The 24,611-nt window shown below is 35.6% G+C and overlaps 1 protein-coding gene across 4 annotated transcripts in view; it reads left to right on the top strand.

Moving 5' to 3' along the window:
* The window catches only part of HIPK1 (homeodomain interacting protein kinase 1), a 41,537-nt gene extending 18,034 nt beyond the window's left edge, over positions 1–23,503 (top strand). For 3 of the 4 annotated variants that reach the window (XM_081325702.1, XM_081325701.1, XM_081325703.1), the window contains exons 5-16: positions 876–962; positions 1,379–1,563; positions 2,115–2,277; positions 2,589–2,811; positions 4,123–4,244; positions 5,507–5,641; positions 9,412–9,554; positions 10,363–10,545; positions 10,949–11,164; positions 12,015–12,247; positions 16,586–16,719; positions 17,849–23,503. In XM_081325702.1, coding sequence (XP_081181828.1) covers positions 876–962; positions 1,379–1,563; positions 2,115–2,277; positions 2,589–2,811; positions 4,123–4,244; positions 5,507–5,641; positions 9,412–9,554; positions 10,363–10,545; positions 10,949–11,164; positions 12,015–12,247; positions 16,586–16,719; positions 17,849–18,319 — 2,295 coding nt within the window. In that variant the 3' untranslated portion in view covers positions 18,320–23,503. The remainder of the gene's footprint in view (positions 1–875; positions 963–1,378; positions 1,564–2,114; positions 2,278–2,588; positions 2,812–4,122; positions 4,245–5,506; positions 5,642–9,411; positions 9,555–10,362; positions 10,546–10,948; positions 11,165–12,014; positions 12,248–16,585; positions 16,720–17,848) is intronic. The other variant, XM_081325704.1, reaches the window with a different exon arrangement.
* The last annotated feature ends 1,108 nt before the right edge of the window (positions 23,504–24,611 follow it).

Genomic DNA, 24,611 nt, shown 5'->3' with positions numbered 1-24,611 from the left:
TGTCCAGGGAAACATCAGCATCTGAACATCAGGAGTAGAATATTTATTAATTTGCTAATAACTGGGTAAAGTATATAACTGCAAACCCATTAGGTAAAGGAAACCTAAATAGTGAATGACTGCACATATAGTATACTATAATGTGATTTAATTTTGATTTAGGATTATGTATAAATCTATCCTTACGGTTAGTGGATTAGTCATAAATGTGAGCTACTGTAGTTTGTCCAACAAAGTATGTGAATATAAATCTGGCCATTAGCTATAAAGCATCCCTCCAAAACTGGATCCTTTATGTACTAAAAACAGGAAACCATTGGTGTAAAAATGGTGATTGATAACAGAGGCTGAAAAAAAAAATAGGCTAGGTTTTCCCCTACCTTGCCTCAGTGAGATTCTGTAACTGTCTCTAAGAAAATGCTTCTACAGTAGATTTGTCCAGTGAAATAAGTCCAATAAAAAAATAAAAAAATATTTTAATTACTGTTGTGCATAGTTGATGCAGAAGTGTGTTTGAATTGGACTTGTTTTTTGGAAATTTACAACAGACATGTCTATAGAAAACATGTTTGTAAATGCAATGAAAAAAATATCAGTAAAAGTTTCTGTAAAATTTTAAGACAATCTAAATTGGTCTTAAAAAATTGTCAGATTCCAATGTGTTTGTCCATTTTCTATAAACAGACATTGTATTTGCTAGTTATTTCTGCCCTGATTATAAAGCTCTTTTTCTGATTTAAAACACTGTTTTAGATCTAAGCTCTTCAGAAATTCTCTGAAACCTGCAGTATTGCAGGCTGACGTACTTTTGGTTTTATTGTACTAAAATATTAAATCTTGATATAATTCCTTGTAACTTCCATTTTATTTGACAGACTCCAGAAGAACATGAGTTGGAGACAGGAATAAAATCAAAGGAAGCTCGGAAATACATTTTTAATTGTTTGGACGACATGGCACAAGTAAGCTACCAATAAAAAATAATATTGCCTTTGAGAAGTACAGGTATTGCAATCCAAGAAACTACTAATTTACAGTTGTTTTACATAGAAGCTAATTATGTTCCCTTTCTATTATTCTCCATGGAGCTATTCAGCTGGTATCCCTAGTATACCTGAGGATAATTCTCAGTAATTTAACAATTATAAATAAATGATTTTAGGAAAATCACTTAATATCTGGTAGACCTGTCTTGAACATACCCTTTAAATGAAAGGGTAATTTTTCTTTTAAGTTAAATATTTGTTAGAAGCAAACCAAGAGAAAATGAGAATAAATTAAACTACATTCCTCAGGAATTTAAAAGTTTCTACTTTTCCTGCTATGAAGTGTATAAGTTGAACAAAAATCTAAACAATTTTAAAAACCTTTCCACAAGGTAAATATGTCTACAGATTTGGAGGGAACAGATATGTTGGCAGAGAAGGCTGACCGAAGAGAATATATAGATTTGTTGAAGAAAATGTTGACAATTGATGCAGATAAGAGAATTACTCCGCTGAAGACTTTGAACCATCCATTTGTGACAATGAATCATCTACTGGATTTTCCACATAGCAACCAGTGAGTTTGTGGCCCAGATAAATGATACCATTAGTTCATTCAGATTTGTCACCTGCTTCTTCCTGGTTTTGGACAAGTAACAAACAAGTAACAAGTATTATCTTTGGATAATTTTATAAAGTGTTTCCTAAACAGTAGTTTTACTATCATGTTATTCAGAGACTTCTAGAAATCTTGTTATAATAGCTGAGCATGTTACTTCCTTTTTAAATTTTGGCTTTCCACTGCCATCTATTGATTTCTCTTAGATAGGTAAGTTTTATGTTGCTAATACAAAAGAGAGAAACCTGGTAGTAATATATAATTTGCTAGAAATATTTTGCTATATGGGTATATTTTGGAATAGGGAATATTTCATTTTGTCTGTACTGTGGAATTGTGATGGAGAAGAATAGCAGTTATAGTTACTTAGGCATGTATCAAATTAGATTTCAGAAAAAGCCCAAGCAACTTAAAAGGTTTTGATAACTATTAATTCACAGGCAATTTATTTTTAATAATCAGACATAGTCTGTATGGTGTTAGCTAAATTGCTTCACATTCTCTTCCAGTGTGAAATCCTGTTTTCAGAACATGGAAATTTGTAAACGAAGAGTTAATATGTATGACACTGTTAATCAGATAAAAAGCCCATTCACGACACATGTTGCACCAAATACAAGCACAAACCTCACCATGAGTTTCAACAATCAGCTGAGTACTGTGCATCATCAGGTAATCAGTTCCTTTTTGTTTCTTTTGATGAAGAAATCAAAATAAACTTTTTATCATTTTATGGAATGATTCTTCCTAGTAATTGACTTCTTTTTAGTACAGTAGCTTCAGTGAATTTCATTTGAAATCAGCCCAGTATTTGGTAGGCCATAGCATTTGCTCCAAAAATCTATCATGAGTGCCTATGAGTTCTAGATCCCCTTCAGGATGAGGGAATCTGCAGATGCTTTTCATCTTGTTTTCAATCGTTTAATATATATGTTAGAATATTACAGTTTCTAGTTCTAATGATAGTTTGTTTTGTTTTTCAGGCTAGTGTTTTGGCTTCCAATTCTACAGCAGCAGCTACTCTTTCTCTAGCAAATTCAGATGTTTCGCTGTTGAATTATCAGTCTGCTCTCTATCCATCCTCTGCAGCACCAGTTGCTGGTGTGGCCCAACAGAGTGTTTCATTACAGCCTGGAACAACCCAAATTTGCACTCAAACAGACCCATTTCAACAAACATTCATTGTATGTCCTCCTGCCTTTCCAAGTAAGTGTGTTTTTATCCTGACATACTATTTATGAATATCCATGAAACTATAATTTTAATATGGTTTAAAAAAGATAGAAAAAAGTGCTGTCTATGCATCAAAACCTATATTTTCTTTTTTTTTTATTAAAAAGTTTTAACATACAATTTTTCCCTTAAAAAATCCCCCCTCCCCCCCTTCTCCCTCCCCCCTTCTTCTCCCCCCTCCCCCCCTCCCCCCCCGACTTCCCAGAGCTAAGTACAAGGTATATATAAAAAAACAATCATAAACAACCATATACTAACAACCATAAACTCTAAAATCTATCACTCTCTAGCTTATATAGGATAAAACAAACCTTAGTAATATTAAATATACATAAATATATATTAAAAAAAACACCAATATAGAAAAAAAAATAAAGAAAGAAGAAAGAAGACTTATTCAGATATAAAACTTCTTAACCCTATACTTATTCTGAGTAAACTCAAGCCATTTTCTCCCTTCCATAATATAGCGTTCCTGCGAGTAATCTTTCAAATAGGCCGAAATCTTCACCATTTCGACCAAGTCGGAAACCTTTAAAATCCACTCTTCTATGGTCGGCAGTTCCTCTTTCCAGTACTATCCTATCAAAAGTCTTGCTGCCGTAATTAAATTCAACATCAACTTAGTATATTCCATCAAATTTTTATCCAAAAAGCCTTAACCTTTTTGCAGGTCTACCATATATGAAAATATGAAAATATATTACGTCTTTATCACCGCACCTCCAACATTTAGGCTAATAATTCAGATACATGCTTAGCTTTTTAAAGTCTAAATACCATCTGTAAAACATTTTGTAAAAATTCTCTCTTAGATTTCAAACTTATATATATATAACCTATATTTTCTTTTTGAACTAAAAGAAATCTATGTGGAAAGAAATGTCCAGTCAACCCAAGCTGATTTTGGGGCTTCTAGGCCAAAGTTGGATTTTGTAATATATAAAGTAATATCTTAAGTATGTTATGGTAGGTATGATATACATTTCATAACAGAAGGAAGCAGCATAGTTCACTTAATGGCTATTTCAAAAAGTATTTTCTTGACTGTTTCATAACTGTCTTACAAACGGAGGCCAGTATCCCCAACTTTTTTGATCCTGTGGCATACTGGGTGCCTTGAGAACATAGTATGGGTTGTCATGGATTACTAGCTTCTGGGGTGGTTGAACTTTTCTCAGTACTGATAATTATGACCATACCTGCATCTTTTTCATGCATTATCTTTGGAAAGTAAGCTCTGAAACATATTTAGGTAGTTATTTGTGATCTTATTCCATCCAGCTGGTCTTCAGGCAACCACAAAGCACTCTGGGTTCCCTGTAAGGATGGACAATGCTGTTCCAATTGTGCCACAAGCGCCAGCAGCTCAGCCATTGCAGATCCAGTCCGGAGTTCTCACACAGGTAAAAGCAAGTAAAACAAGGTGTCATGGATATGTTTGGATAATATATGTGGTGTATTCTCAATTGAAACTGAGAACCAGAAATTCCTAAGTCTTTTAAAAATTACTAGAGAAAAACATAATAAAATATTTCTTTGTCTAATGATTTCTTTGCTTTAAAGGTTTGGCCTTTGCAAGTAGACTTATTGTCTAAGACCAAAATTTTAGCCAACTTTCATTTACAGGTACAGATCTTCCACTGTGCCTAAAACTGAATATATTATTCTGTTATTCTGGGAAAAGTTAAATTTTAATTGATTTTAATTGCTTTCCCTAAAATTACAATTAATATAAGATTTAGTAGAAGGCAGAAAAAGATCTTATTTGTCACTTTTGGTTCAATTAAATTACTCTTTCCCATCAATTTTACCATTCACTTTATGAGTGCTTATTGCATTTGTTCTGTTTCTTGCTACTGAGAAAAGGACAGGTTACACATAATAGCAAAGATTTAGACTTACTACTTTATTAATATCAGTTTTCTGTTCTGCTATAAAAAACAAAGGAGTTTCTGCTCTCAGAAGCCTTTTTTATTATATGTTCATTGTTAAAATGGGATGTTTGTTCCAGAACAGAAGGTTTGAAATAAGTTACATACATTATTTGTTAACTTAATTGTATTATCTTTGCAATGCACTTTGGTTACATTATTGTAAACTCTGTTTAGATCAGGCATGAATAACTTAAAGACAGCAACTTATCCTTTTTTATTTGTATTGCAGAAGGCATTTGGAAGCACTTAGGCTAGCATAATACAAATCCCATTTGTATTCAATATGAATACAACACAATTTTTCTTTTCTAGGTTTTAAGATTTTTGTGGTGAAATATAATTATACTGACAGAGCAATTGAATTGCTCTATTTTAAGAGAAAACCAATAGGAATTTTTATATCAAACACAAAATGCTGGTTTAACAATTGAATGCTTTTAGTAAGCCATTTTAGGAATTATTTCTGTTTCCAAGCCTTCCCTGCACTGTGTTGTATACCACCCATGATTAATTTTTGTTTTAAGTGCACTAAACACAAAAGGCTTGTTCTTGGATATGAAGAAATGCTTTTATCAGTGCATACAAGTTGGCAGAAAAGCATATTGATTTTCAGTGGATACCTATGAATTCTGCAAGTCACTCAAAAGCGCCCTTTGTATCCTTGGGGGAAGCCTTTCTGGCCCTGTTACCTTAGTACATTTGTTTCACTCACTGCCTAATCTACATTTCAGGGAAGCTGTACACCACTAATGGTAGCAACTCTTCATCCTCAAGTAGCCACCATCACGCCGCAGTATGCGGTGCCCTTTACTCTGAACTGCGCAGCCGGCCGGCCAGCGCTAGTAGAACAGACGGCTGCAGTACTGGTAATTGCCTCCCTTGATTGTGTTCACTAACGGAGTTTTTGTTTTAACTTAGACTTGCAGAGGGCATGGAAGCATGTGCCATCTTGTGGCTGTGTTCTTGCTACATCTTAATGTCTTGTTGTTTTTCCTCCCCAACATTGCTGAAGCACTGTCTGACTGATGTTTAGTGTTGCTCTGTAAAGAATCCAGATTCATTGACTGTTGTTCTTTACTAGCTAGATTGCTGATCAAGCTCTTCTCCTAGTTTGGAAAGAGCAGTAATGTACTTCTTCTTTTCTACACTCTTTATCTCTTTTTATTTTGCTGATTGAAAACAATAGTAATGGTCCTTAGATTGATTCAGTCATTAATACCTGGGTAGCCATTTCTTGACAAATTTAGTTTTTTTGTTTTTAGTTTCTTTGCACATACAGATTTGTTAAGCACAGAAAATGTCTAATATCATTAAATTTATGGCTTTAACAACCCAGATTTATTAACTTACATCAAACAGTTAGCAACCCAAATCTCTCTGGCCTTTCATTACCCCTGACCAGTGTGCATCACCCTTAAATAGATGCTGCAACCCATCCGTGCTTTTAATTCCTTTTACATTTCTTGGTTGAGATTAAAGGTGAGCTCTTCCTGTTTAAGCTATATCATAGGGTAGTTCTTTAATTCTCTAAGTTAAAAAAAAACTGTACACACTTCTCAAATTTTTCTTTCTCATTCTGGATTTCTGTGATTGGAATTCATAAAACAATCAATTAGAAACCCCAGAATCAGATCAGTGAAAAACATGGAAACATTGCAGTGCACTTGAAATGGTGATGTCCTCACGTGTCTTGCCAAGCACACTTCTATTTGTTGCATACTCATTGTCTTCTGTTACTTTAAAGTGATAATTCGCGAGCATCTTTCTCTTCCAATGGAGAGAAAAGGGGCATTGTTGGCTTTAGTCTCACCAAGATGAGTAATTGCTCCCTCTGACATTGCTTCTGTTATTCCAAGGAATGCCATATGGGTAGACAAGATAGATTAAAAAAAAAACAACAACAACAGTTATAACTGCTTGTGTTGAACAGATCACTACAGATTTTGTAGTTCTCCATTCTGACTTGCGTTCTTCAATATAATTTCATAATTGAAACATATGGAATACATCTAATAGAACCTAAATCTTTGTTTATTTATTATCAGAAAACTATTTTGGATTTTTCAACCAATAGGCTAAACTGTCCCTCTTTGGATCTACTGCTAGGAGACTGAGATCAGAATGCTATATCCTCTGCTCAAAATTCATTGGAATGGAAAATTAAAATCTGAAACTAGTGTAAATTAATACAGATTAAGACCTATTGTCTCATAGGAAAGGGAAAATAACTATGGAAGACACAGGCCATTTGAACTGCTTTTCTACTTGTATCCCCTCTTATCTTTTGAGATTTCTTAAGACATAGCCTTTGTTTTCAAACAATTTTCAGCTTCAAGGATTAAAAACTGGATTTTAATAAATCTCTAGATGACATATGTGGAATTAGAATCTGCAAAACATTCAGAACTGAAACATTTTAAGCTTGAAACAATTATTTGGGGTTCAAATGAAATGCAGCAAACTTAGTAAAAATGCTCCCACTTTGTTTCGACCAGTCTAGAATCATTTTTTTTAGCTTGGAATTAAGCTGTTTTGAACTCAAATATTTATGGAATGGTCAGAACAGTGTGGGAACACTGAAAAGTGGAAGCATTACGTTTGAACTTGAAACAGGATTGAAATGTTTTGAGCTTGAAATGTTTTTTTGCACTTCTGCTTGGAATACTAATTGTTGTGCTTCTGTGATACGATGATATCTTCGTATCTAAATATCTTCTAGACTAAATCCACTTAATCTTATCTGAATCCTACCTTTCTCTCCATGGATTTTGGCTTCAAGGCTTTTGCCTGAAATGCTCACCTTTAGTGCTTTCAACACTTCTCCCTTTCGCCGCTTCATCTAAGTTTGCGTTAGCCATTTGCTAAGCTTTGCATATTTTTGTCCCTCCTCTGTCAAAACAGTTCGTCGCTTGGAAAGCCCGATTTCTGCCTTCTGGTGGGGACATTAGATCTCACACTGTATTAAACTCTCTGCTTTGTCTTGTGCAGGTGTTGGCTTTTGGAAAGAGGCATGGTGTGACTTAACATTATTCTCTTTTTTTATTATTCCGCTTATGTTGGCAGAGGGGTTAGCAGTTCTCTGCTTGAAAGCTGTTTGTTTGGAACCAGTGTGTGGAATAAGAGAATTTGTTACTTGCAGAAATATGTCATTTAAAATTTCATGTATAATGTTTTCAAACTGTATTGCAGTTTGAACTGTGTGGGATGTGATTATAAGAATTGGATTCTGGAAGTATTTTATTGCAGAACCTTTTCCTATAGATAGGTTTTTGCAAAGAGAAAACACACTTCTTGGATGGATTTAATAAATCCATTGTAAGCAATTCACACTGTAAACAGATTTTTTTTATAACTAAGGAAGGATATGAAAGCAAATACAAGGAAAGTTTGATCATCCATAGGAGTTATACGTTCTACATAAAGCAACAGTGGACACAGAGGAAGTCCTTCTTTTGTTAAAAACTGATGTGCTGGGATACATACTTCATGCCCTGGAGAGAGAGAGTTATCTATATTCTACAACTTTACAGTAGTCCTGTAGAATTACAAAAAATAAATACTTTGCTTAATAATAGTTACAAAAAGAATGTGCTTAATCTGCCAAAGCAGGAAGAGCTGTTTGGTTACACAGGTCTGAGCTCCTGTCCAGTGAGAAATTGTTATAGTACTTCTTTTATCATTCAGACTCTTTACAGTTATATAATGTGTACTAAAAATATTTAAGACTGCAGATGGGCCAGCAATTTCATTCTTTTTATCTTAATGGCTCAACGGTAACCATCTCTTTCAAGGTCAGTGATCCTAAATTTGTGGATTTCATCTGATTTATGCAAATTGGGCTATATATAAAGCTTGCAAATACTAAAGTATTTGTTTTTCAAAGGGAAGAAAACATTACCAATTACTCCTGATTCCATGTGGAGGAACCACATAAAATCTAGTTTAAATTACTTTCAAATTTTTAAACTTCGAAATAATGAATGAGCCAAAAAAAGTTGTTCTCCAAACATTTGAACACAACCTTTCATTTTAAAATTATATTGCCTTCTACTTCAGTCCTGAACCAACCAATTTTCTACTAATGAACATGCAGAAGTAGTTACCAAAACGTGTATTCAGCAGCTGTTTTAGGCAGCTATTTGCAGACTACTATATTGAGTTAGTGAGAAAGGTATATTCATATTCTTACAAAGGGCTAGTTTCACATGGACATGTTTGTATGAGAATTAGCTTTTAAAGACAAATGCGTTATCTGCAAAACATACCCTAAAATTTTCCTGCTTTTCCTAAAGTCTCAATCTCCCATTCTATATTTGAGGAATTGTTATCTTCAAAGCCACCTCAGTCTTTTCTGCCTAGCTGTTTAAGTGCTAAATATATTTTCTGCAACACTGTATGAATATAAATCTCTTATACAGTTGGTCTTATGAGATATACAATGAACAGAGTGAGAGGAAACATTTTTATTTGTATTTTTTCATTTTCATTTATAAAATTATTTGCAGAAATTCAGTCTCATATCTTTATCTCTGCAAGTTAACAATATCTCATTTCTTTTACTTTAAACAACTTTTTTTTTAGTTTTTTTAACAGCTAATCTTAGTAAATCTTTGTTTTTCTTTTTGTTGTTTTGCAGCAGGCCTGGCCTGGAGGGACCCAACAGATACTTTTACCTTCTACCTGGCAACAACTTCCAGGGGTTGCATTGCACAATTCTGTTCAGCCAACAGCTGTGATTCCTGAATCAATTGGAAGTAACCAGCAGTTGGCTGATTGGAGGTGAGTCTTCAACAAAGCAGAAATATGAGTAGTACATAATATAGAAAAGAATAGAAATGATGCAGTGTTTTCAGATTATATTTTTTAGAATAGATAATCAGATGTGTAGTAATAAACTAAAAAAAATCTTTTCTCCTTGACTAGTATGTACTTTTTATGTCCCTTTGGGAAAACGGGAGAATGAGAGAAAGACATGAATATAGAAATATGATTGAATTGTCAAGAATGTGTGGATAGAGATAATTTCAATAAATGCTCACAAAAAGTGGAAAGAAATCTGTTGGGCATTCTCAAGATATGCTATCAAATGTTAAATTACATTTTTTTCTGCAAAAAATGTACAGTTAGTGTTTGAAGTTTTAACAGCAAGGAAAGAATACTGTAGTACAGTCATATATTTTTTGTTCAAAGAGGCAGAGAGCAAAACCTACTGCAATTTAGATAAAATAAACGTAGATCTTTCCCGTATCAGAATTCTGATTGGATATTGCACTCTAGAGTTCTTGTCTTCTGGAGTATATGTGTATGTGTGAATGAATAGGTGTGGTTTCAAGTCAGTATTGACTCCTGATGCCTACCTGGGCAAGTCTCTGCAGTGCAATGTTTTTTAGAATTGGTTTGCCCTTCCTAGGGCTGAGAGAGAATGACTGGCCCAAAGTCACTCAATTTGCTTTGTGCCTAAGGTGGGACTAAAACTCACACTTTTCCAGTTTCTAGTCTAATGCTTTAACCATTATAACAAACAGGCTCTGTCTTGTGGAGTACATAAATAATACTAGGAATCTCTGTGTTATTTTCTTTCCTTTAGAAGTGCTCATTCACATGGAAATCAGTACAGCACTATTATGCAGCAGCCATCTTTGTTGACCAATCATGTAACTCTGGCTACAACCCAACCTTTGAACGTTGGAGTGGCTCATGTTGTAAGACAGCAGCAAAGTAACGTGGTACCAGCAAAGAAGAACAAACACCCATCTCACAGTGCCACAAAGTAAGTAAATTATTTGTCCTGACTCTGAATAGGTATTGGCAGGCTGTATTTTTAGTATGATAGCATTATGATTATAGCAGATAAATGCTCAAGCACATTCTAACCCAGACAGTTATAAGAACTTTCTTGTGCACTAGCCTTAATTTAGCACCTATAGGTGTTTCTGTATTGTTAAGTAAAAATATATAATTACTGAGGAAAAGTAGAGACTAAACGTTTGATTACAGAGTCTGGAACAAGCACCGATATGAGAATCTTAATATCTAAATGACATGCTTTTCTCCTGGATTGTACGTGATTATTTGAGCTGGAATAAGCTCAGAGCCATTCAAAATAGATAAGCTCTGTTTTATGCCTTTGGTGGTGGAATTTTATCATAACTATACACTTACCTTTCCCATAGGCCTGCATCTACTTTGGAGGCCATTCCATCTCAAGTCTACTCTCTAATTGGAAGCAGTCCTCTGCGTGCAACATCTTCTTCCTCCAACGCTCTCCTTCCAGTGCAAGAGCAGCATCAGCCCATTGTTATTCCAGATACCCCCAGTCCTCCTGTTAGTGTAATCACCATCCGAAGTGACACTGATGAAGAGGAAGACAACAAATACAAACCTGGAAGGTAGTGTTTTAAGCTTCTTTCAATTCATTAATCCATTACAGTGAGAAAGAGTCATGAAGCTAAAAAGAAAAACAGCCCATAGTTCAATGGTTGAGTATATGTTTTTTCAGCTGTAAGGTTCAAGGCTCTGTCTCTGACGTCTTTAGATAGGATTAAAGGTGTTTGCATTGATAATTCTGGTCTAGATTGATCAGTAGGGTTGAAGATACCACATTGATAATTACAGCCTAGATTGATGAATAGAGTTGAAGGTATCAGCACTATAATTCTGATCTAGACTGAACAGTAGATTGGTGGGATACAATATCCTTTATTCATATGTATGTACATGTTAATGTAATGTAAATCTCATCTTATACAATGATACAGAGCTGTTGGATGAGTTCATCTTTTTTTTAAGCAAAGGGGATTCTTCATAGTTGTCCAACTATAACCTTTCATATCTTTAGTTTATGATCTGTGCTAGAAGTATTAGTTTTGGACTAGCTCCAAACTCTTCTCCATCATTTAAAAAGTTGCAGGCCTTGTGAGGTCAGTAACTTATAGGATAGTTGTGGAATGAAATAAGATATATTTCATATATACTACTCAAAGCATTTGGAAAGGTGATAGCGTGCAAATGTATTTAGTATAATTTTGTATTAAGAATAATTCAGGAGTTGTAGTTGGATGCAAAGTTCACATTCTTGTGTTCTTTGAAGCATTTTTTTGGAAACAGTTGACTGCATTGTGCAACTGATTGTTTCTTTTTAATCTTATTTGGGTTGCTGAATAGTTTGGATATGCATTTTAAGTATTGTAATATAAAGATAAATAAGATAACTAATAAGAAGTTATTATTTTCTCGTAGCTTGGGCATGAAGCAGAGATCCAATGTCATCAGCTACGTTACTGTTAATGATTCCCCTGATTCAGATTCTTCCCTGAATAGCCCTTATGCATCAGATGCACTTTCCACACTCAGGAGCTCTGGTGGTGCGCTGGAGCCAAGTAGAGGGGCGGCTGAAAGCTCCACCTCCCGTACCATTATTGTGCCTCTGAAAACACAGCTTAGTGACTGTACTGTAGCCACCCAGGCCTCAGGTAAGGTTCATTGCCTATAAACTACATTGATCTATAATGTGGAATTGATTTTTCCCTCCCATTTTTATGGGCTTGTTCTAAAAAAGATTGTGTGTTTTCTGTTAGTGTTTGCACAGCTTTCATAATCAATATACCAAAGAGTAATTGTCAGGAGGAGTACATGGGCGTTTCAATTATGATGACTCTTATCCATAAGGAAAAGGTTGTTTGAGTATAAATACTTTGAAAAAAAGATTCTTTATAATGGATATGTTCAGAGTACAGCAACTTAATATAAATATAATCTCCATTAAGAAATAACAGATGTATCAATGAACAGACCTGATGAGTTGCAAACTAAATGTTTCTCTTCATATGTAAGAAGTATGTGTATATGTGCATTCCTGTATCTTTATTAATACTTTAAGTGTTCTGGACTAATCTGTACTTTAGTTCTACGTAATATAAAAGAATATAAAAAGTAAAAGTAAAGATGTACTCAAATTTCTGTCAGGCACAAATAACCAGGGGCATTTGTCAATTTCAAACTACAGAAGAGTTTATTATTGTTACCTATAAACAACAATCTAGTCAACTAATGGTCAAAGCTAGATTGGCACTAGATAAGGGTCAACAAAATTCACGGGGCTGGACTTGAATCTGTTTTGGCAAGGCAATGAATCCAAACTGATGACATGTTTAACTCCGCTTTCCAGTTCAGCCTGTTCTACAGTTTCTTTCAATTCAATATAATCATTTTCCCAAGTCAGTTTTTTAAAAAATTATGTAACAAGAGTCACAAGATAGTAGTTGTTTAAAAGTGAAAGCAATAAACCAATAAAAAGGATATAAGGAGAGTAAAAGTCTCTTCTTAGTGTGCTTAAATATCACTCCAAGAGGAAAGATGTTAGAAATATACCCCAAAATCTGTGAATGCTTTAAAGCAGTTTCTTAAAAACAGATTATTTTAAGAGCAGATTTTCAAACCTTAGAGCTCTTCCTTTTTAAGTACCTTCTAAATTCAGATACCAAGCAGATAAGTTAGTAGATAGTTTTGATAGTTTTTCATGGAAAAATTAGGTTTCTTTTTTCTTTTTTATACCAGTGTAGAAAACTTTGGGATGAGGCAAATATTTTGGGGCTGTGTTTTGCCATTTTAATACAGGTAGACCTCGACTTAACAACAATTAATTTAGTGATCATTCAAAGTTTCAACAGCACTTGAAAAAAGTGATTTAAAACTCTTGTTCACACTTATGACTGTTGCAACATCTCCATAGTCACATGATCAAAATTTGGACACTTGGCAACTGACTCATATTTATGACGGTTGCAGTGTTTTGGGTCATGTGATTACCTTTTGCAACCTTACAAGCAAAATCAGTGGGGAAGCCAGATTCATTTAACAACTGTGTTACTAACTTAACAACTGCAGCAATTCACTTAATAACTATGGCAAGAAAGGTCATAAAATGGGGCAAAATTCATTTAACAAATGTTTCACTTAGCAACAGAAATTTGGGGCTCAATTGTGATCATAAATTGAGATCTAGTTGTTTTATGCTGATAGGATTTTATATATTACAGGGAGTCCTTGACTTACAACAGTTGCTTAGTGACTGAAGTTACTATGGCATTGAAAAACTGACTTCATGACCATTTTTTCACACTTAAAACTGTTGCAGCATCTCCATGGTCATGTGATCAAACTTCAGATGTTTATAATGGTCCCAGTGTCCTGGGATCATGTCATCACTTTTTGCGATCTTTTGGCCGGCAAAGTCAATGGGGAAGCCAGATTCTCTTACTAACTGTTATTAATTGAACAACTACAGTGATACACTTAACAACTGTGGCAAGAAATGTGGTAAAATGGGGCAAAACTCACCTAACAGCTATCTCGCTTAGCAGCTGAAATTTTGGGTTTAATTCTGGCCAGAAGTTGAGAAGCGGTGAATGCTCCAACATCGGAAGTTTTTAAGAAGAGACTGGACAGCCATTTGTCTAAAATGGTATAGGGTTTCCTGCCTGATCGGGGTTGGACTAGATGACCTCCGAGGTCCCTTCCAACTATTTTTATATTATTATTATTATTATTATTATTATTATTATTATTATTATTATTATTATTATTATTATTATTATTATTATTATTATTATTATTATTATTACTACTACTACTACTACTACCACTACCACTACCACTACCTGTGTTTTTTGAATATGCAGGTTTTAATTATTTGGGCATGCAATAATGTGAAGAAAATAAGACAATAGACTGGATCTTAGTTAGGTGACACATCTGTGGGGTTAATATGATCTCATCCACTAATAAAAGGGCAAGTCAATTTTAAAATGTTATGTTCAAAAATGTGGTATGATTGGTTTCTTCAAAAAGTTCATAGAATACAGTTGCAAGAAAAAGTATGTGAACCCTTTGGGATTACGTGGAGTTTTGCATGAATTGGCCATAAAATGCGCTCTAAACGTCATGTAAGTCACAACAATAGAAAAACACAGTCTGCTTAAAATAATACTACACAAACATTAGCTGTTGTCATGTTTTAATTGAACATAACATGTAAACATTCACAGTGCAGGGTGGAAAAAGTATGTGAACCCCTAGCCTAATGACTTCTCCAAGAGCTAATTGGAGCCAGGAGTGAGCCAACCTTGACTCCAACCAGTGTAATGATATTGGATGTGTTACTGACAGCCGTCCTGCCCTTTAAAAACACACACCTGTTTTGGGTTTACTGGTCTCAAGAAGCACTGTCTGATGTGAACAATGCCTTGCAGAAAAGAGCTCTCAGAAGACCTACAATCAAAAATTGTTGACTTGCATGAAGCTGGAAAGGGTTACAAAAGTATCTCCAAAAGCCTTGATGTTCATGTGTCCACAGTAAGACAGACTGTCTACAAATGGAGAAAGTTTAGCACTGTTGCTACTCTCCCTAGGCATGGTCATCCTGTAAAAATGACTGCAAGAGCACAGCGCATAATGCTTAATGAGGTAAAGAAGAATCCTAGAGTGTCAGCTAAAGACCTACAGAAATCTCTGGCACATGCTAACATTTTTGTTTACACATCTACAATAAGGAAAACATTAAACAAGAATGGAGTACATGGGAGGACACCACGGAGGAAGCCATTGCTGTCCAAAAAAAATATTGCAGCACGTTTGAAGTTTGCAAAAGAGCACCTGGATGTTCCACAGCACTACTGGCAAAATATACTGTGGACAGATGAAACCAAAATTGAGTTGTTTGGGAAAAACACACAACACTATGTGTGGAGAAAAAAAGGCACAGCACACCAACATCAAAACCTCATCTCCACTGTAAAACATGGCGGAGGGAGCATCATGGTTTGGGGCTGCTTTGCTGCCTCAGGGCCTGGATGGATTGTTGTCATTGATGGGAAAATGAATTCCAGAGTTTATCAGGACATTTTGCAGGAAAACATACGACCATCTGTCCGCCAACTGAAGCTCCGCAGAGGATGGGTGATGCAACAGGACAATGACCCAAAGCATACAAGTAATTCAACAAAACAATGGCTTCAACAGAACAGAATACGCCTTCTGGAGTGGCCCAGTCAGAGTCCTGACCTCAACCCGATTGAAATGCTGTGGCATGACCTTAAGAGAGCGATTCACACCAGACATCCCAAGAATATTGCTACACTGAAACAGTTTTGTGCAGAGGAGTGGTCCAAAATTACTCCAGTTCGTTGTGCAGGTCTGATCTGCAACTACAGGAAACGTTTGGTTGAGGTCATTGCTGCCAAAGTAGGGTCAACCAGTTATTAAGTCCAAAGGTTCACATACTTTTTCCACCCTGCACTGTGAATGTTTCCATCTTACGTTCAATTAAAACATGACAACAGCTAATGTTTGTGTAGTATTATTTTAAGCAGACTGTGTTTTTCTATTGTTGTGACTTACATGACGTTTAGAGCGCATTTTATGGCCAATTCATGCAAAACTCCACGTAATCCCAAAGGGTTCACATACTTTTTCTTGCAACTGTACGTCCAAAGTCTAGTACATCTAGTAGAAATCTAAAACATCTGACCTTGTTTTAATGCTGTTCCTAAAGCGTGCCTCTTTTCTTCCCAAAGCTCCACCCCTTTGTATACTCATTGCTTCAAGAGGGCATGTACCTTCCCCAGGATTTTGCCTTTCCCCTTTGGCAATACCATGATATAGCTTATCCTCAAAGAGATTTGGACTTCATGCATGCAGCTTTTCTTTAAAAGATTTAAAGAGTTATTTACTTTTGGATTGGATCCTGTTTCCTTTACTGTATTGAAGAGGAGGATTCTTCTATGGACTGAATTTGGTGTTTTTTATTGTAGGAGTCTTTAGCCTGAGCAAGATCAAGCCAATGGCATCTGTAAGTGGGCAGACATCAGGATGTTGTATCACACCAACTGGATATCGGCAACATCGGGTAGTGACAAATGGTGTACAACCGCTTAACCTTAGCCAGGTATGTCAAATCATGTGGCCTCCTATATCCTGCTGCAGTGTTCACATAGTAGCAGTTAGTAGTGCTGTATAGTGAAGGAACAGTTAAAAAGAAAATACTAAAAAGAATTTGTGAATGATAGAAATTTCAAAGAGCAGTAGTACTAAATTTGCATTCAGTAGTTGATTTCTGTTTCTGCTTCATAAATTATGGATTTGGACAGCACCATAAGGACCATGTAATTTAGCCTTTTGCTTTATGCAGGAAAACCTATTGAGCCATCCTCGTGCCTCTTTTTTGGAACAAGATTAGAGTAATCAGGACCATTTTGGGCTCATGAGTATGGCCACTGGCATCTCCTGCAAACCTTAATGATAAAAAGTTAATACATTGTGTGTCACAATGTACACAATATTTGTGACCCAATATCGGGTGCAAGTTGGTTCATCAAAAGGTTTGTGTTAGGAGGTAGCCACACAAATTTAATCAATTGTCCTCCACCCTTCCCACCCCACCCTGATGACTATGTGCATTGCTAAAAATTTGAAGAAACAGTGCAGAATTGTTATGAGAGTCTGTGTGGCACCCAAATTTGCTTTGAAACGAGGTGGGTGGCAAGCAAACAAATAAATGTAAATCAACCAAATTTCATTCCAGAATTGAGTGGAAGGTAAAGAATGGGATGCGAGCCCAAATGCTAAAGCTTATGTTTATCTTTGCAATGCACAACCCAAAGTGCTATTGTCACATAACTAAACTAAAAAGTGTGGTACCCTCTCCCAACTACATTAATGTTCTCCCTCCCTTCCAAAAAATCAAAGAAGCAACATATTCCTCCTCACCAAGAATATTTTATAGAATGTTCTCTGATACAAGGAAAGGAAACGTAAGGTACAGAATATTTCCTCTACTATGCAGATGTACATGTTATTTTTTTCCAAAGAATTAAAACTAAGAAGAATAAGGGAGCTGGCTAGATGTCTGGAAGGTTGTTTAGGGAGTTGCAGTATCTACTATATTGTAAGCTCCAGAAGGTAGATTCTCTTTGGGTGGAAAAAGTTTTGCTTTCCTCTCTGTCTCCTATTAGATTTTTTTTTTGTATAATAGTGTTCCGGATGCTTTCTTTCTAAGCTTGTTCCTTACTTTATAGAACCAGCAAGCAACTGTACTGGCCTCCCAAGAGAGAAGTGGAAATCCAGCTCCCCGCAGGCAGCAGGCCTATGTTGCTCCCCTGCCAACAACAATTGCTCAGGCTCCGTATACATTCCAGCATAGCAGCCCAGTCCACCCTCACTTGGCAGCAGCCACAGCAAGCCAGCCTCACATGTACACCTATGCGCCTACTACTGCTGCCACCTTGGGCTCCACCAATTCAATTGCTCATCTCTTTTCCCCTCAGGGCTCCTCCAGGCATACCACATATACAACCCACCCAAGCACTCTTGTGCACCAGGTCCCAGTCAGTGTGGGACCCAGCTTGTTAACCTCTGCCAACGTAGCACCTGCTCAGTATCAACATCAATTTGCTGCCCAGTCCTACATTGGTGCATCCAGAGGATCTGCAATTTACACTGGATACCCACTAAGTCCTACCAAGATTAATCAGTATTCTTACTTGTAATTTGGGGGCAAAAACTGTCTTGAAGTCAGGAACAATCATAGAGGTGAAGGGATCTGCAGTAGGTTTTGCAGTATTCTAACAGTTCCACAACAGGAACCTCTGTGGAATCCAAGGAAAATAATGGGGAATCCACCCCTTGTTGACAATTCTGCTTATGCTCTCCAGAATCAGGTGGTACTGTTGGTGGAGCCCTGCTGTTCAGGGGAAACATAGGTGATGACTGGGTAGAATCTTTTGAATCAAATTCTCATTTAATATTTTACATTTAATTTTTATTCGTGCTTTAAAAAGAAACTAAGGCCTGAACCCCATTTATTTAAAGCTATTATGTTAATCAGAAGCAAATCAGTGACTTTTTTTAAAAAAAACCTGTTCTTTAAAAAATGTATTAGAATTAAATAGTACTTGTTTAAATTATTTTAGCAGCTTGCACAAACTCATATTGCCACTAAAATGCACATTTAACTCTAGGTTGCTAGGGCTGTTTTATAAACTTGAGTTAGTATTTTAATTTTAATTTTGTAATTCATATTCTTGAAAGGCAAGAGCTGAATTCTAGAAAAGCAGTTATTTCCTCTCTTTAGCTTCTCTTTATCTGTGTACATAGACATATGTATATTGCTTTTCAACTCCCTGATTTTAATTATATCTGTTGAAGGATAGTGTAGCATTTTTGTATACAGCTTTCTTTTAAACCATAGATTATTTTTAATGTGTGAATTTTCAGAATGAAAATGAGAGGGATTTTTTTCAGCAAAAAAATGCAGAAAGATGAATTTGCTTTCTGTTGTGAGATCACAATCTGTAATGTTATAATGACTGCATTATTCTCAGAAGCTCTTGCATTTAGCTGAACATATTTAGGATTGCATTACTGTTTCAGGGCAGAAACCACTGGGAAATACTTCCTGTAAGGTTCACTAAACTGAATAGATGTGCAGTTTCTGGAGAGATTTATCTGAGGTTTAGGCCATTAGAATTCTAAAAAAATACATTAAAAATAACATTAAGAGCTGGATTCTTTTCTCTTACCCATCTTGTATTTCTTTGCCTGGTTCATTTAGTTGAAGAATCCAAAATTCACCTTAACATCAACTTACTGAAATGTAAACTTTTTATACTTCTGCTAGCACCTCCTCCTAGGAATTTGTTGACAGGAAACATTAAAGCGCTCTTATTAAGACTTGTATACAATACATGCATGTAGGAATTGCAAAAACATGACACAAAATTGCAGATTTTAAATGTTTATTACTGAATTTAAAACTATTTTAGAAGTTTTGTAATGGTGATGTTTTAATATTTTACAGAAAATGAAATATGTACATATTGATTAGAATTAAATACAACAAGCAAAATTTCCTGCTAATCCCAAATGTTCTGTCTTTGTAATCAAAATGTGTAGTGATTATACTTGAACTCTGTACTTAAGTGTTTGTCTAACTCTTAAATGTTTCTGGGGATGAAATTGATATATTCCTTTGTATTTAAACCAAAATGAGTTGTTAATACATGTTGGAATGTATGTGAAATAATGCAATTGCCTAGAGCTCATCACTGTAGCACTGAGAGAGAAAGAGAGAAAAGGGGAAAAAGCTGCATGAGAGACAAGGATATCTTCTGATTTGTTTTGCACAGGTATGTGTGACTGGTGTGTAAACCTCCCCCCCCAATATTGTAGTGCCTTAAATGATTATGTAGTGTGACTAGAGTTTACAAGTGAGCTTGCCTTATGATGGACCAGCAAGCCCTCCACTCTCCGTCAAATTGAAGCAATTCATCAAATATGTCCCACTAAGGATAGATATAGGTGATGAAACCATTTGCTTTAAGTTTCAGTGCCAACATAAATGGAACAATGGGCATCATTCAGCCAAAGCTGAGTATTCCTTTAGTCTTGCTTACTTCAGCTGGAAAGCTAAGAATGTTCACCATTTGATCCCCCTGAAACTGCCAAGTGAGTTCAGACATCAAGCCAAGCCATGCATTTGTTAACCACGATATAAAATACAGACTATGCTTTGAGTTTCCAGTCATATGGCAGCCAAGCCATGGTGTAGGATAGTCTTCTCTAGAAAGCGTTGGTTTACTAACCTGTTACCCTCTAAACAGACTATTCCTTCGAGATATGCCAAACAGCCTGTCATGCTAATTGGGGAATAATGGGAATTGGCGACCAGCTTGGGGAAAACATTGTATGGCATGGTTTGATCATGGTGTGTATACCTGGAGGCAGAATAATTTGGTTTGCCAGATCAAACAAGTTTGTAATCAAGTTCAAATTACAGCTTAGTGTGGTGTCTGAAATGCTTCAGTTTAGATGGATTATGACCTAAGTATTTTATTTTGAGTGACCCTTTCTTCCCCTCAAAATTTAACTAGTCTAGCTGTTGATGCGTCTTTAAGAGTATTATGCTAGGAATGCATTGGAAAGCATATTTGGTATTTCAGAGGTGTTTAAGCATGTGCAATTTCTTTCCCTTAGGGTATACTGTAACATTGTTACCCATGTGTGTAGCAGAAATTGCTTATAAAATATTTCTAGTTTGGTGTTACAATTAGAACTTTTATACCAAAGAGAGCTTACTGGAAAGCACATAATCTAAGTTTTATTTAACACCGCTAGTAATTTGGCGCTTTTGGAAAGCTTTGAAAACTGTAGCACTTGCTGTAAGGAAATAACACATGACCTGGCCTGCTAGTGGTGAGCTTCTAAATCTCATTTGGTTTCCCAAATTCTTTCACAATTGTTTCTTTCACCACTGCCATTATGCAAAGACTGTTCTTGGCCAAATGGAGAATTAACTGTCTTGGAGAGTGGTATTGCTACAGCAATAAAAGGCATTAACAGCCTTGGAACCCAGTTTATTTCCCATCCAATCTACATTAAATGGCTAGATTTTGTACTTTACAAAAAAAAAATACTAAGTATATTAAACCAATTTCTGGAGCATGCATGTTCACACGTTTTAATAGTCCAAATGTGAACAATTTTTGAAATGGTAACCGGCAATAACTCTGATCCATTAGTCAGGAATTGGGGAGGGGGGGGAGTCGTGATTTCAGTGAGGCCAAGATTCTGGAGGTCTTAAAGCCACTTATTCCAATAGCTCTAAATAGTCTGTGGACCACAAGCCTTACAGTTTCCTTTCTAGTGAGGAATCTGTTGTCTCTGGCAATAGAGGAGAGTGGTTAACAGTGTGTCTAGCTGAACATTTGTTTACTGTACTCTTGTTCTGTTGTATTTTTTTTCTTCTGTATTGATGTGAAGATAAGCAAGGAATTTCAGTTCTTTACATCACTGGTGTCAACAACAATTTCTGTTGCTGTAATATTCTCAGAATAGTTTTCTGCTTAGTGCCATGACCTGTATCTCAATCCGCCTTATAGAAAATCTGAAAGTGGATTGTTTTACCAGTTAAACATTAATATTAAAATATCAATACTAAAATATTAATATTAAAATTAAAATATTACTATAATATTTTCAATGCAGCAAGGATTTTCAGTAAATCTGCTTGGAAAATGTAAAGTACAGGTCTTAAAAACAACCTATCCTTGAATGGGTTAATCATATTTTTACCTCAAGTCAGTTCTGAGTGAACAAAAGAACTGGCTTTTTAAGACCAAAAAAAAAGTTTAAAGTGTAATTCTACATAATCAGAATTAAGCGATTACGAATCATTAAAAAAGACTGTCTCCCAAGTTTTTGATTCTGACTTCCTCAGTAATTTGCTCCAGCGACCAGACACTTCATAACTGGAAGCAAACATATATTAAGGGTTTTCTCTAAAAGGCCTTCTTCTCACAAAGCAGGTGAGATAGCAAGTTACACACATAGCATACTACTGCCTCTAAGCTCTTTTAAAATCTCTCAGTGTGCACCTGGAATGTTTGTCCAGATGGACACCATCCCAGGAAAGGGGACATAACTCCAGTTGCTTTGGTTTGGGAACTCTACCCTTCCCCTTCACTTTTTCTCCAGCTACAGGAGTCAATAGCAGGAAAGTTTTCATCAGCTTTGGCACCTGTATTGGGTTCAGGATTCTTCCTGGCTGAAAATGTGGGGAGGATTTTTGAAACTAATCCCTCATATGATTTGTGAGAACTAGGCTGCAGGGGCATCTTTTTCTCCCAGTGCATTTCCAGGTTGCCTCACAATGAAAGACCAGATAGTAGTAGCCTCACAGTTGTGCAGCCTACAAGTAAATGCACCTATTTTATGCACAAAAATCAATGTTTCAAAAATTTAGTCTCCTTTGCTGGGGGAATTGGAATACCCCCATAATATTATGGCTGCATTTTCCTGCAAGTTCTGAAATCTGTAGGATTTCTGTGAGTAAGCTGTGCTTTTCTCTGCAACCTGAGCTCATTTGTAAGTAAATTTATTTTTAGTAATAGCAAGACAAATTATGCTTTACTTAGTCACTTTTGTGATTAAACCTATTATTTAACATTCTTGACAGCTGAACTTTCACCTCATTGTTCTTGATACTCCACTGCAAAGGCAGCTTCTGAGCTTTACTGCTTGCACATAGTTAAACAGTGCAGTACCATACCTCTGATTTCAATATATTTTTAAACATGAAATTCAATTGCTTCTAGGTGACTGGGATTGGCACAGCCCTGCTTTCTTGTTTTAATTTTTAACTTATGAATGGTGCCGCATGTTGACATAGTTGTTTGTTGCTAAACTTTATATAATGTGTGATTTCAGATTCAGCTTGAACTATTATCTAATTCACTACATGTAGCAGTGCATTATATGTAATGTTAGTATTTCTGCTTGATTCCTTGATATTGCAATGGAATTCCTACTTTATTAAATGTATTTGATATGCTAGTTTACTGTGTAGAATTTAACTTTTTTCTGGTTGTGCTCTTCCTTTTTACAAGCCGCTAGATAAAGGTAGTTTCTGACAATTATTGATCTATGTTTGTATTGCCAATGTACCTAGGGGATAATGTAAAAATCATTTTAACAAGAGGAAATACAGATATTTAAAAATTTAATACTAACTATATGGGGAAAGGGTCCATTGTGAAAACACGGTTTATCTTTGGATTCAATGTTTGTCTTTGGTTTTACAAAGTAGCTTGTATTTTAAGTATTTTCTACATAATATGGTAAAAATGTAGAACAATTGCAATGCATCAATAAAAAAGTTACTTTTCTGTATTCTATTAATTTGTTGATTTCTGACTGAAAAGCCCTTGTGGTTTAACTCTCTTTTTAACTCCCAATTGTACTTCAAAATAAAATGAAAGAAAAAATCTTGTGCCAAGTCCCATATTTATGTAAAGGATACCAGAGAACAGGGAATTTGTCAGCAGTAGTGTATGTGATAGTTAAGCACTTGAGAGTGGGGCACAATTTGATGTCAGGTTCCAAAGGATTTTAGTTGAGTGGAGATGGTCTGAGGAGGGAGTATCTACTATCCAGGCAGACTAGATGTTTAATTTTCCTTTGGTTCCATCTGGGCTGAGACAGTGACCTGCATCCATATGCTCCTCAGGGAACGGAGACGAAAGAAAATGGTACTTTAGCAATGATACAGAAAGCAGGTTTTTTTCACTGCAGGGCAGAGTAGCTTCAGAAAGCTCTACAGGAAATGGTTATATTTCATCTTGTTCTGTGCTCACTCTTCGAACTATCTCCCATTTTCCAGTCCTTTTTGTTCTTGGTAGGCATTCATTTTTTCACTGGAGCTGTTCCATAGGATCATGGTATATACTGAAAAGTTGCAAGGAGAGCCTTCAATTGCAATATGAACCAAGTGAGCCGTAGACTCAGCATGCAAGCATGATAAACTTCCTACATGTCATTCACATTTCTAACATATATTGAAACTGCCTTTATACATTGTGTACAGTTTCTCTCGTGTCACATACCAACAAATTGTTTTATAAACAATTCTTTTAAAGTTCACAACGTAAATTTCAACCTTTTTGACTGTGTAGTTTTCTCATTGGTACATTATAACCAGTGTATCATACATTCTTTAACCCATTCTTCCTCCATTTCAAATATCAGGAAAAGTTTAAAACATTTCGGCAATTTCATGTTCACCATCAGTGCATATTTTTACTTTAATTCTGTCTTATTTTGCTCCATAAATCTCTTTATCCATTTTGAATCTTTGATAACTGTAAATGGAGAAAACATTCACAAATATATCCTTATATTTACTCTCTTGATTTAATTTTAAATTCCTCTTGAGGGTTTTCCAACAGTTTGCAATATGTCAACCATTTGTTCTTGTCTGTGGTTTCTCTTGTATGATATGCTTCT

This window comes from Vipera berus (genome assembly GCF_964194415.1).
Source record: "Vipera berus genome assembly, chromosome: 3".
Classification (NCBI taxonomy): Eukaryota; Metazoa; Chordata; class Lepidosauria; order Squamata; family Viperidae; genus Vipera; species Vipera berus.
This window is presented reverse-complemented; position numbering and strand designations above follow the sequence as displayed.